The following is a 13534-nucleotide window of genomic DNA, read 5'->3' as shown; positions in this document are numbered from 1 at the left end:
CTTAGGCTGTTGGATCCAAGGTTTAAACCTTTGCCAAATCAGGTTAGACTTTGGGCTGATGGTCCAGGATAACTTTGGGATGAGCTGCGCCCTCGTATGAAGAGGGATTTGAACTGATTGGGGGCCAAAACTTGACGTCTGTCATAGATGTTCTAGTTTTGCTCCGTCTTTAAATCATGCCGGTTTATGTAATTATCCTGGACCTTCTGTTCCGTCTGTCTGGAATACCTAGTAGCATGTAGTCGGATGCGCCGTCAGCCTTTAGGGTCACTAGGGTATTGCTCAGACTTTAAAAGTTCCACCTCGTGGCTAGATTGCCACTCAGGCCATCATATGTCTAAGAACGAAACGGATCTGCTCCGAGCCGAGAAACACCTTGCCCGCCCTATAAGGCAATTTGAAAGTCGAAGAAAGCTTTCGGACTTATTGAATGGGAGCGGGCCTTTGGAGCCTTATAATATCTTGTTTCTCATTCCAAGCTCGTTTTCCTCTTTGGTATATTTCGTTGAAAATGCGACAGGAATATTAGTAGAATATAAAGTTTATTAGTGATATGGATGTATTCTTCATCACAACTTCACATTGACGATATGTTTAAGTAATGCCTGTGGTGATCGCTGTATATATGTAGTACGTAGTACATGGTAAAAATGACTCGGTCGATCAATGAGTGCCCGGGGGATTAAGATCTTATCTTTGAGGTGCATCCTTCCGGAGATCCATCACCTGAGGTTCCAGGGTTGGCATGACAGTTCAACATTTTCTCCAAATATTTCTCCAATTACATAGATACCTAACCTAGGTAGGTACGTAAGCATGGTAATGGTCAGGTTCTTGTGTTGGAAATTGAAACCTCGCTACTTCGTCACGTTTTTGGAAGTATGTTTCTACTTATTATTCTATAAACGTCTTCAGTATAGTCCCGTTTACCTACCAGGTCACGAAAGTTAAGGAACTTTAAAGAACTTAAATTACATAGTTAGTTAGATGATATAACTAGTTCTTAAATACCCATGTACGAAGGTCTGGGCCAAAAGTCTTGCACATGTGGAGGACCCTAACACCGTATTCAAACGTCATCCCTTTCTATTAACACTGTATCAGCTACCTGCTAAGCTGAAATTTGGATAGTGGCCCATACGCTGAATTTAGGTGGCTTGCCACTATATTTATAGCGATATTAGCCACTATAGCTGAAGTAATACCGTGCGGTCCTTTTTTTTACTTCCACATGGCTTGCCAAGACCAGATGTGCAAGACTTTTGGCCCGGACCTTCGTAACGTGTCTTAAATAGTGGCTAGATTTTCGCAACTTACATACATTCCGGGGTTGAGTACCGACATCCTTGTTTTGCTCTAGTGTTTTGCTTATCTCCACTACATAGCGGACCTTTATGCAAGGTCTTGTTGCGCGGACCCTCGTGCAGGGAAACCAGGAAACCAGGAAACTAGGAAACCAAGGGGTCTCTGTGGATGTAAAGTGACGAGAAGGAAATATGAAACCGAAGATCTCGGCCAATATCAGAGAAAAATCAGTCGAATACTGCAACCTTGAACCCACCCAGGCATGTATATACATGCAAAACATTAGACCCGCCGACCCTTTCAAAGGCTTATTTCAAAGGCTTATTTCAAAAGCTTATTCATACTAAGACACGGTGGAGTTGAATCTCGAGTTCTATTTGATATCGCCTCTAACCTCCCGCTACCCCGTGTCTGTGTGCGCTGCCTATTTCTTTAGACTACATTAAAAATCCACATACTAGTTAAATACCTATTCGACGCCCCTTTCGCCGTGCGATATCTGGGGTTTGGGACCATCTGGCTTTCTCTTAGCGTTGGACTATTGAAAAATTTCTAGGCGGACTTGGCCTACTAGACAGACATTCGCATCCAATTTCACTTCGCTTAGTATGATATTATAGATCTAAGCGGGACAGATCTGTATGAAGCCTCACTTTTATCAGTGATATTTTTTGAGCTTTGGATTTTTTATGGTATATCATCATCGTGTTCTGTTCTAACTCCCCATTTACAGGTGTTTGCAGGAGCATACACCAAGAGCGTCATCCAATTATCCAACTAGGAATCGTCAAAGATGGCGAGCCGCGATGGGATTCCTTCAAAATACTTCGAGCCGCCCAACAGCCTCTTGGCTATGGAGGACCATACTTACAACGGTCTCCTCGCTATAGGAACTCTCGCTACTATTTCACTAATCTTCACGAGCTCTCTTCTGAGTTTCATCACGTGGCGAATGATAACGTGGAAGTCCCATTACGCCAGTGCCGTCGGTCGAAATCAGTCAGTCGTGCTCATTTATCAGCTTATTCTCGCCGACTTCTTACAATCGCTGGGCTTTATGATATCATTTCACTGGGTGGCGGAGCGTCAGATCATTGGACCGAACGGGACGTGTTTTGCACAGGGTTGGCTAATTCAGCTCGGAGATGTCGCGAGCGCATTCTTCGTCCTCTCCATTGCGATACACACGACATACCAAGTTATCATCTCTAAAAGCTTATCATACAAATCATTCATTTACTGTGTGCTTGGCATTTGGGGACTTTCTTTACTTCTTACATCTCTCGCGCCTATGATTGGTGGTCGGTTTGTATTTCAGAGAGCTGGCGTTTGGGTGAGTGAACCTGCTACTATGGAATCTAAATACGAGTTATCTCGCCTAACACGAACGATAGTGCTGGATATCTACCGAAAATGAGGGACTTCGTCTTTCCCTCCACTATATATGGATCTTTATCGTCGAGTTTGGCTCTATCCTCGTCTACGCTACCGGTTTCTACTACCTTTTCCATGCCAAACGCTCGGATACAATGGTAGTACCTGCACGTAGTGCTGAGACTATGCGTAAAGCCCGAACTGCAATGTTGGCATACGCAATAGTTTATACACTCCTGAGTCTTCCACTAGCGTAAGTTGTATCTAAATATTGCTTGATGATCCCGGGCTGACACATCTTTAGTGCTGGGCGTATGGCTAGTATGTCGAACAATGAACTATCCGACGAATATTATTTGTTTGCTGGAGCTCTATTTACTTCTTCCGGTTGGGTTGACACCCTTCTTTATACCTTTACTCGACAGGCTTTACTATTCGACGAATTAAACGTTTACGGTCGCCGGCCTGGGACTCATGTGGAAAACGGCCATCACGGTAAAGATACGGGATTCCAGCGGCAGAGTAGCACGGACAGCATACTCGCCAATAATGGTTTTGGAAGTATTAGAGGAATTAAAATGGAGAGAACAGTGAAGGTGGAATTGGACGACTTTGACAGCAGTACTAGCAATGGAGGAAGAAGACAAGAATACTATGCAACGGCCGAGGCACTCAGACCATGAGCGAACGGGTCGATTCTGGAGGAATGTCAATGAGATATTATGGATATGAATTATAGTTCTGCTTGTTCAAGCCGCTACATGCCGTTTCTGCAGTCGAATTATGAACATTCCAACAGGCACTATTTATTTAACGATCTCTTTTAATTATAATGAGTAACAAGGTATTATTTAGCTATATTTGAAAATCGACTATCTAGGATTTAAGAGGAAATATTAAATATGTGCACGGTTTATGCTTCCCGGCGAGTGAAATGTTTCTTGGCCAATACGGATGCCATCCTATTTCGAACATAATGCAAGGTCGACTTAATCCCATTGGAACAGCTGCCATTGGAATACCTAGCCGGCATGTAGATCACAAGGACGATTACCTCATTGGTATGGGAAGACGCCTCCTATTGGCTGGGGTTGGTTCGAGGTAACACAATGGCTTTCCGTGCGCCTCAGCCTCCCACCATACTACAAAGGTAAGGTAAAAGCTATGTATGTCTTTGGAGGCGTTTAGAAGTGGCCGTCTGTTTATCAATAGTAACACAATCGCAAATTGCGTTATTTGGATCGTTGGCATGGCGAGTGGTTAACCATCTTCGATGCGGTGACCATGAGCAGCTCTATTGCCTCGAATATAGATTTGGTATCACTTCTAGGTGCTGATATAAGGTATATACATACGAACTTGTTACCCCAAGCTCGCGAACGTCAAAGTGCCTTGCGCCAGTAATCATCGACAACTCCTCAATCTGTTGCACCTTTCTTAGACTTCTTGGCTTTCTTGTGCTTCTTGTCACCAAATGCTTCCTCGTATACTTCTGCCGCCGTCACAACGGCTTTCCTTTTGGACTGCTTTGCTTTCACGCTGACAACTGGATTAGATTGGCCCTTCTGGGTGGCCTTCAATACTTGCTTCTCTGCTTCCTCCCAGCCGGGCGCATCACCCTCAATCTCATACCTGTGGTATAATGTAAGCAAATCGATCTCCTTAAGCTATTGGGGGTGGGATTGGTCTTACTGGTCAAGAGGGAGAGAGTCAATGAGCTCCCTCTGCTTCGCCCGCAATTCTTGCAATGCTTCATCTCCAGCCTCATCTAACTCATCATCTAAGCTCGTCTCAAGGGGTGCATATTTGTCGTCTACTACTTCGTCTTCGTGTACTCCAGACGCATTCTCCCTACTAACACCAATTGCATCTGATTTTGGCATATCAGCTTCGACGGCGGAAGAGATCAACGTCGAGAAGTGTGCTGTGATTTTTCGTATGATCTTCATAAACATGGCCAAGCCCTGTGATGACTCCAAGGATAACTCTGCACAGATAGCCCCCACGTCCTTGCGCTGTAAGCCAATTCCAAGCAAAAGGGCCCGCTGTACGCCCGTGAGCTTAATGCTTGGCTTTAGAGGGCCCATGAAGTAGAGATCTGCTAGTTTGGGCACAAGATCTAGAATGGCATGATGATCTAACACACCCCTGGCATAAGATTCCAATCTCTTGCAGTCGAATGGTGTTAGGGCCCTGTCTAATTCTGGTTTTGTTAACTCGGGCAGCTGATTTGACGGATCCAACTGAGCACCGGCTGTGGCAGATTGATCTATACTTAATGCAAGAACACACGGGAAATCGCGGAATCTGTACGAGAGTAGAGCAAGGAAACGACGATGGAAGTCGGCAGCGAAAGCTCCAAGCCATTCTCGGTCATCTTTTAGTGGCCTAAGCATGACGCAGGTGTGCTCGCCGGTTAAATCATTAGCCGTTTGTCTCTGTGAAAGGGTTAGTTAAAGGCTTGTCATATAGGAGGAATTGCTTCGGATTTAGGGATCTTACCAAGTACACTGGTATGAATAGGGCGCGCGACCAGAACTTATGGAGCGCTTGAGTTAACCCATAGCTCACACCAACATATTCGAGACTCTCTGCCTTGCGTTCCGCTAGTCTTGAGAATAAGGGTTGCATCTTATCGATATCTCGAACCTTGATATCTTCATGAAGAAGACCACCGTTTTCGCCTTCTGTGGCATCTATATCCATGCTATCGGTGTTCCTGGCTAAGGCGTCGTTATCTTCCCCTAAGTTTATGAATTTGCCTTCGTAGTAGTCGATAAGAAGCTCGAGCGCTTTCGACCCGTATCCCATCGAAACACAATCCGGATGGGTTGCTATTCGAACTACGCGAGCACCGGAGAGAGAAGCAAAATCATCTTGGAATTGCTGACTGACTAGCCAAGGAATCAAGTCTCCAGCAGGCCTCTGACCTCGGTCTAAACCAGCCATCACACTCTTCTTGCTAATATTTCCTTCTAGCGCTATTTGAACAACGCATAGAGGCTCGGGCAGACCATTTTCTTGAATTGTCGACGAGGTTAAAACGAAGAGCTCGTGCGCTGGAGCGTCGCTAAGAAGCTGAAGGTCATCGGGAGAATTTTTGTAGTGACTGGTGACGAAGAGGGCCACCATCTGTCGAAGAAATCTCTCTGGGACTGGGTGGAAGGAGAAAAGGGTATCCCGGTTGACATGTAACAGCTGACATTGAGAAGGATCTGGGAATACGCTGTTCTTTGGTTTTGAAGGGGTCACATCTAAGCAGAGAAGTGCGTTCAACCACTTCTCGACTGCATCGCCTTTTCCGTAACGTATTGGCTCAGCAAGAGTGACTTCTTTTAGAGATCTTGGACTTCGTGTTTCACCGTCCTGCGCCACACTAGTTGCGGCCTGTTCCTTTAGCTGTTTTATTAGTTTGAGTGATAGAGATCGCCCAGTACCTTCGTAGCCGCTTATTGTAGAGGCCATGAATACTGTGTAAGGTCCCAAGAGCTTTCGCACCAGCGCTTTTGGGTGTTAGCACATACTTAACAAGTAGAGGAGGAAACCTTACGTAGTGGAATGGCGGCTGCTTCGTCAATGATAACCAGCTCTGCTTGTCCTAGGACGTGGGCATCTTGCGGTCGTATGTATTGTATAGTCTGTCGGTGATTCCGGAAAATGTTGACCCTAACAATTGCCTTCTTGAAGTCAGGATTCGTAGACTGAATAATGGAATAGTCCGTGTGGTCTTGATAGTTTAAGGCATCGAATGCTTTGAATACGAATTCGAATAGCGTGCCTAAGTTTTCTGGAGAAGGTGATGTAACGAATATGTTACTATAGCCATAAGATACAGCAGCAGCAATAGCAACACCCACTGCTTCAGTTAGTTAGTTACTTTGAGAGTAGATCAGGAAACATACAAGCTGCTGATTTACCACGACCACGGGCCGCAGTTAATGAGACAGTATTGCGAAGTGTCTTGGCAGCTATGGCATCAACGAATGTAACCAGAGCATCTGCTTGATCCTTTGTCCGAGCAAGTTGGACCAAAGACCCTATCGGCTGCGTATCCCGAAGCGACTCCTTGATTTTCTCCAGCTCTATTTGTTCCGGAGACTTTTTCTCCTCCTTTGGCGGCAGTGGCTTCACCCCTCTACCACCAGATATAGGGAGAACATTTAGCTCATCATCAATAACAAGGCAAGACTCGCACCGGCCTAGAGATAGCAGAAATCGTTCGTTGAATCTTGCGACAACATCGTGGTGGGCTTCGGTTCTGTAGCGCGCGTGCACATCCATCGAGAGGGTGTAAAGCTGTCTTAAACTATCCATTCCTTTTAATAAAAGTACAACTAAGCCGCCTCCTTCGACTGTTTCGATAGTACGAGCTAGCGTATTGGGAGTAAGAGCCTCGAAATCTTGTAGGATACACTATAAAAAAGGAATTAGTATGCGCGCAACCTACGGCGTGTTGGCCTCGACTTCTTACCATGCCAAACGTCCTACCAAGGATTTTGTCGGTCTCCTTGTAGTATACATATCTAACATCGTGTAGCGAGACGAAGAGTTCGAAAGGATCTTCCGAATTGGCTTCTCGAATACCGCGCTTGATCTCTTTCTTGATCTTAGCCTCTCGCTTTTTTCGGTGACTGGTGAAGCCGAGAAGCTTGTTTTTGTAGGCCCATAGTACAGATTTGTTCTGGCGCAAATCTGTCTGGGACATTATGTAGTGCAGCTGGACGATGACATCCTTCGATCGGTCACCGACCACGATGAAGAAGCTACGCTTGTGCTCGGCGAGGCCATTTCGAATTAGAGTAGGAATGCGCGAATCTCTAGAAGATAATACTGTCAGTTATTTCCAGGGAATTGATGCCATATATTGGAAATTGAATGTATAATATATATCACTTACACAGCCTTTCGCACCATCTTGACGTCCTGCTCCTGTGCGATTCTCTAAGACCGAAAATCGTGAACGAGCTTGCTTTTAGATCCTAGTCGGCGCAAAAAAAGTTCCCCAAAGAAACATTATTCTGCCAGGCGGTGAAGTATTTCTGCCGGGCGGTACCCCACTAAGTACCGTTGTACTCTACACTAATTTCCATGGGTTACCTCATACACAAATGTACCTCCTGGCCGCAACTTAAAAATGCAAGATCATTATGAGGTACATAACATATCATACAAAACCACCTTCAAGGCGAAGCCTCACATTAGGTACATACGTATCAGTCACGTATAAGTAAGCCTTCCAATCTAAAAGAATCAATCACGTATATTAGACGGAGGCTATAGACGTAGCAGAATGTCAATAGAGACAGATTTTTCTCATGTAACCAGCTCCGTATTCAAGGCGTGGTAAAACCGTAAAACCATCGCCAACCTAGAATTCCTTATGTTTGAGGAATCTTTCATACAGATAACGCCAAACGACCTGTCCTAGAAATAGAGGGAATCATAATACCGCCAGACCTAACCCGAAATGATACACAGCCAGTCCTGTCTAACAACCCGTTCCTTTTCCGTACTCTTCCCTCATCTAATGCCGAACTTGCGCATAATCTGCCGGGTTATACGCATAGCCCCGATTTGTTTGCGGGTCATTCTTATATGTACCCTGGTGATGGTACTCCTCCGTGGTCTCCTGATGGGTTGGTAATTCAGCTGCGAATCCCTTGTGGTCTAGTCCGGGAGACGCGAAACCGGCACTGCCCGTATCCGAAGAATACGAGGTAGGCCGAGAGCTAAGTATAGACGGACTCGGTTGGCCTTGAGACCATCCCCAAGATTTGAGCTCGGGGGAGTGGGATTGGACTGAAGATGGGGAATTCCGGCCTTGGTGCGGGTATGTTGGTGACGGATAAGGTGGTTGTAAGTGTGGTGATGAATGCGGATGGTGGAAATCACCGGGTAATTCCACAACGGCGCTCTGGCTATTTGGTAGCTCGGCGTATTGCTGGTGAATCTTCTGTTCGTTCGGATCGAGTTGCTGGAATTGAGCCTGCCAATGCGCTGGGTAGCTCATTGAATTTGCTGTTCCTGGTCGACTTCCTTGTTGCAGCGATATTGGCCTTGGGACTTGGTATGGTACCGATGGCGACATTGGTGGTGGATGATATGGGCTTGCTGGTGACAGTGGTGGTGATTTCATCCCTGCGCCTACACTCAGTCCACCAGTGTAAGTACTATTATTAGGATTGAACGTTCTAATCTTCCCGTCCTCGATCATTCCTTGCAATATTCCGGAATCAAGTAATTCTGCCTTTTTGATGATTCTCTGTATCATTTCTTTACTAGCTGTCTTCATCTGCGCCTTTACTATGCCGACCATAGTAATGTTACATCGTATCTCAATGTCCTCTCTCAGGTAAAGTCCATCTTTTGGCGCACCGAGCGCAGCAAGTCCAATCTCTTGATGTTCCGGAGGCTCAACACCGGGTTGATTTCCTCCAATGCGATACTTGTTTCGGAGGTCGACACCCATCGGCGCGTAAATGTGCGTTTGCAGACCCCATGGAAGATCATGAAAGCAACCGTTAAACGTGATCTTCCCGGACCCGAATCTTCCTATGCCAGGGACGTATTGAATTCGCTCGTGTATTTCATACCACGTCGAGAAATATTCGTCGGACACGGCATCGCGAGGTGCCTTGATTTGTTTGTACTCGAGTACGAGGGGATTCAGCGTTATGACTTCGCCGTGGCTGTGGAGAATATCGATTGCTAGCTGGCGGGGTATAAAGCTAGGAATGGGTGTTATCACCGTATATACTTCTTTCTTTTTAAGCACCATCGCGGGCAAAACTAATTTCGATATTCTTGCTTCGTACTTTTGGTTGTTAACTTGAGGCGATAATGAAAAGAGTAAGTTGATGATCAGAAGAATAATCTCCCTCAGTTTTTTGTTATACCTACGTAAGCCTGCTCAGCCGATCGCATATTTATCGCTGCGCGAAACGATAGGTTGGGAGGCTTATTGTCGTACAGGGCCTAACAAGGTGATTGACAGGTAGAACAAGATAGTTGACAAGCAGAACAAGCAGAGCAAGGTGGTCAGCACATCAATGATACCAGCTTCCTAGGTTAGTCTAATCTATTCTTAGTCCTAGGGCAGTATCAATCACTTATTCTAGCCCGGTAACAACCGACTCCCAAGCCACACAACGCTCGGGAACCAACAGGCTGGGCCCATCTTGGCAAACCCTTTGTTTGGCCTCCGGACGAAAAGATGTTAGGGAGTTTCCCATTTAGCCATTTACGTACCGAATATTCTTCTCCTGCGTCATGATGATCAACCAGCTGAACCAGTAAGAACGCCATGCTCTCGTCAGCGTATAGGTAAATGACGGAACCAGACCATACAGATGTAGGTACATACATAGTAGAAGAGTTGGGACTTTCGAGAAGGCTGATAACATAGCGTGTCGTAAAAAGTAATGATAGGCTGCTCATTTACTCAAGTGCTTACGGACTGCATACGTTCTCAGGATGTGCCAATGAAAAAATGGTGGAGTATCTCCAAAAGGCCCGGTAGAATCACTCTAGAATAACGATCTGAAAATGAGAGATTTTGCTTTAGACCTACATAGTAATACACAACGTCCTCACTCATGCGGTGTTACCTTGCTTTCTAACTCTACCAGTTACGCGGCATCTCTTTAACTACCGAGTCTTAGTAGATGATTTCTGAGAATCTACGGAATACATAGAATAAGATACTGCATCCCCCCACTTCATCTTCCCAGCTACCATTTCCAAGAGCCCCAACCTAGATACAACCAATTAAACAGCTCAGAGCAATCCGCCCTATCACGGGTGGCGTCTACTGTGTACCTACAATGGGTGTCTGATAAGTCGTTAGCTTTAGCAGCATCTAAATGCAGAAAATATAAATCAAGATTTTATATGTGCAATTTGACGATCTTTACGGCACGTATAATTGGCATTAATACCTTATTATTAAGGCTAGCTAGCTTCGCCTTTAATGCAATTCATACTTTAGGAAATTGCCAATGCTTATTACTTGCTTCTATCTAGTCTCCGTAGAATCGAGACCTACATAAAGGGGGGTTGGTTTTTTTTTTTTGGTTTTTCGTTTTCTCTGTTGAAAGGCGGGCCTTTAACTTCGCGAATCAATATGAAATATAGCAACTACAGTCTTAAGTTTAAGAACCGTAACAGGTAGTGTACAAAGCGCAAAGTAGTCTGTTCATGAAAGAAAGAGCCAAGACGGCGACATGCAAAAGGTGGCCCATAAAGAATAGGCTTGTCCTAGAACAAGACAATTATGCAATCCTATATCTGGCGCTCAGTTGGAGTGCCTAGGCTATTGTCGATTACTCGAGATGAGTAGGTAGTTGTCAAAAGAACTTATCGGCGTGAGGCCGCAAGAGTCCACCAACGGACGGCAGAGAATAAAACCACCAATGAGGACTTTGAAATGCCGCAAATGAGGCCATAGGCAAAAGTCGCAAAGAGGCGTATTTCCAGGGTCCAGGTAAGTCATCCTAAAGAAAAAGACGTTGACCAGAAATCATTGGCGAGGAATCCTAGATGTGGATGAGAACCGGGTATCGTAACTGTGGGCGCGTATGCAGAGTTGTAAATAGCGTCCATGGATCGCAGTTGGCGATCAAAAGTTGAGGAAGTAAACAAGGCATTGGGCCCGTTAATAAGGGAAACCGAATCGCATATGAAAGCCGCAAGGGGAATGATGCATGTAAAGTAGGTCGTCAACGTAAAACGTAGGCGTAAACAGGCCTCAATGCGAACCGCAGCTGAATGAGAAACTCCATATGTGAGTTTTTGACTGGAAAAGAAAGAATGAAGAACCGTGCCGGAAAGAAAATTGAAATAAAGACGCGTGCTAGAATCGTTGCCAGGAAACAATGAATAAGAGACCGTAGAAAAAGAAACCGCGAAAATCTCGTGCTGGAGTCGTAGATAAGTGACTCTTAACGAGAAGCTGCAGATAGACTGCTGCGAGACTGCTGCGAGGCTGCAGCTGTAAGATCCGAGGACAATAAATGTCCGATGAGTACGAATATATCTGACTCATCTGCTATGGTGGCTACTAAAGGAACTTGGATCCGGTCGTAGGTTCGATGTAAGGACTCCTTTTACGAGCTTCACATATTAATGTTGAGCCCCTGTGGCATGGACTCTAATAATATAGGTAGTTAGTAATTTATAACAAGAAACTTTAGGATTTTGATTTGTTCGTCACATACCTCCCTCCCAGTTACTGCGGGCGTCAACCATGTCGAAGATTCTCTCATGCTCCTTGATGTCCTGGGGGTCGGGCTTCTGGTAAGGAAGCTCCCGCCCAAGCGCAATATCGGCTCGCTCGCAGAGGGAACAGAAGCAGTCATCGCCGGGGACTGGCGGGAAAACACGAGCGAGGTGCTTTTTGACGCTATTATCAATATAGTTGTGGACTCCATCGATTGTCCATACCTCCTCGATATTATCCGTCCAAGCCCAGCCCCAATCATTGCGTCCGCCGTACTTTGGAAAGGTAGTGACATGCTTGCGTGCATTCTTGTAGAATATCAATTCGGGATGCACGTAGTGAGGGCGCTGTAGGACAACTCGGTGGAAAGCCCGTCTGCACAGAGCCTCGATGCGTTTATGAATTGGGCGGAGTGCCTGCCCTGCTGACTGTAGTTTAACTACCTCTTTAGAATAATAGCCGTAGTAAGAATTCCAGAGTCTCCAGTCACCCGTCATCACGATATCGTTTTCAAACGAAATAACTGGTCCCCTCGCCTCTCGGGAAGCCGGCATGATCCTTCCGTAAAGAAGGTCTCCGTTCTTGACTCTCTTGTACAGCTTGGTCGCCCAGAATTTAGACTCCTTACAAGTAAGGAACAAGACAGGGCAAGGAGCTGACTTGATTTTGCGTAGGCGATACGTGCCCTATATTAACAATAGTCAGTAATCACCGTCATTGAATGTCGAGCATTAGGAGGTTTGATATGTCCTAGGAGCAGGGCTTCCCAAATAAACTAGGTAGGAAACAGATTGTCACCCAAGACAGGTAAGGAAGAAGAAGGAAATTCTGGAACATACCACGAATCGGTTCTGCGCCCACACGGCGAAACCCCAGATCATAGCTCTCAACTCCCGCGGGAGTTTTTGGAACATGTGGAATGTCTCCAGATGAGGGACGGTCGTTGGAGTTTTCCGAAACTTCGTCAACCGTACATTGAAGCTGTCTGTTTTGAGAGTGAAGAACCACTTCTTGTGAAATCCCCCAGCTATCTGGAGGAAAATCTCCGCAATCTCCTTGATCTTCTCGGGGCTAGCAAGTTTCCGACCCTCGGCAGATATATTCTTCAGAACAGTAGCGTACAACTTCGGATACTCTTGATGCAGCTTCATCCGGAGATACTCTTCACGATTTGTTGAGATGTTACCATCTCCAACTATAGTCAAATTAATACCATGTTAGATAATATAACAAAATCTGATGTTAATGAAAGTAGCAGGAATTAGGTAAACGGGAGTTACATTGACTTCTGTGATGGGATAAAAGCAGCGTTTCATGATTAGGTGACTTACCAAGCGTCCTGCGGAATTTTTCCAGAATGGGTATACGGTCAATCTTCCAACGAAGGTCCTTGATAAGTTGGAGGTCGCTTAGGTCGAGTTCGTCGTCTTTCTTCTTTGCGTTGACATTCTGCTTCGAATGGTCGGCGGGGACCTTGGGTTTTGAAGGCATGTTGATTACGACTTGTTCCTTGTAAATTCGGGAATGGCTGTCTCTTATAAATAGCCAACGTGCCCTTGGGAGATGCGATTATTCAAGAGCAGTTGGTAGATGTAGGTAATTCTCAAACGCGAACTTGATGTTATCCGACTCGTGATC

At 45.5% G+C, this 13534-nt stretch overlaps 4 protein-coding genes across 4 annotated transcripts; 1 reads left to right on the top strand and 3 right to left on the bottom strand.

Moving 5' to 3' along the window:
- The first annotated feature begins 1843 nt into the window (after positions 1–1843).
- Positions 1844–3568, top strand: F4817DRAFT_260286 (G protein-coupled glucose receptor regulating Gpa2-domain-containing protein). The gene is made up of 3 exons (XM_049299279.1): positions 1844–2638; positions 2700–2932; positions 2984–3568. Exons 1-3 carry the CDS (start codon positions 2099–2101, stop codon positions 3360–3362), a joined length of 1152 nt encoding a protein of 383 aa, XP_049162131.1. The 5' UTR covers positions 1844–2098; the 3' UTR covers positions 3363–3568.
- Positions 3569–3860: 292 nt separating this feature from the next.
- Positions 3861–7691, bottom strand: F4817DRAFT_327630 (DUF699-domain-containing protein). Its single transcript, XM_049302061.1, has 7 exons — positions 7577–7691; positions 7151–7496; positions 6582–7092; positions 6230–6535; positions 5182–6182; positions 4372–5117; positions 3861–4311 (listed from the first exon to the last, which is right to left on the bottom strand). Exons 1-7 carry the CDS (start codon positions 7591–7593, stop codon positions 4098–4100), a joined length of 3141 nt encoding a protein of 1046 aa, XP_049162130.1. The 5' UTR covers positions 7594–7691; the 3' UTR covers positions 3861–4097.
- A 230-nt stretch (positions 7692–7921) lies between these two features.
- Positions 7922–9771, bottom strand: F4817DRAFT_327628 (uncharacterized protein). The gene has a single exon (XM_049302060.1). The coding sequence runs from the start codon at positions 9455–9457 to the stop codon at positions 8204–8206; it is 1254 nt and encodes a 417-aa protein (XP_049162129.1). The 5' UTR covers positions 9458–9771; the 3' UTR covers positions 7922–8203.
- A 2021-nt stretch (positions 9772–11792) lies between these two features.
- F4817DRAFT_312762 (uncharacterized protein) lies at positions 11793–13387 on the bottom strand (the record flags this gene model as incomplete). The annotated part of the gene is made up of 4 exons (XM_049300168.1): positions 11793–11827; positions 11895–12582; positions 12736–13091; positions 13228–13387. The coding sequence occupies 4 exons, from the start codon at positions 13385–13387 to the stop codon at positions 11793–11795; spliced, it is 1239 nt and encodes a 412-aa protein (XP_049162128.1).
- Positions 13388–13534: the final 147 nt, after the last annotated feature.

Source organism: Daldinia loculata, assembly GCF_022478755.1.
Source record: "Daldinia loculata strain CBS 113971 unplaced genomic scaffold F4817scaffold_7, whole genome shotgun sequence".
NCBI lineage: Eukaryota > Fungi > Ascomycota > Sordariomycetes > Xylariales > Hypoxylaceae > Daldinia > Daldinia loculata.
This window is presented reverse-complemented; position numbering and strand designations above follow the sequence as displayed.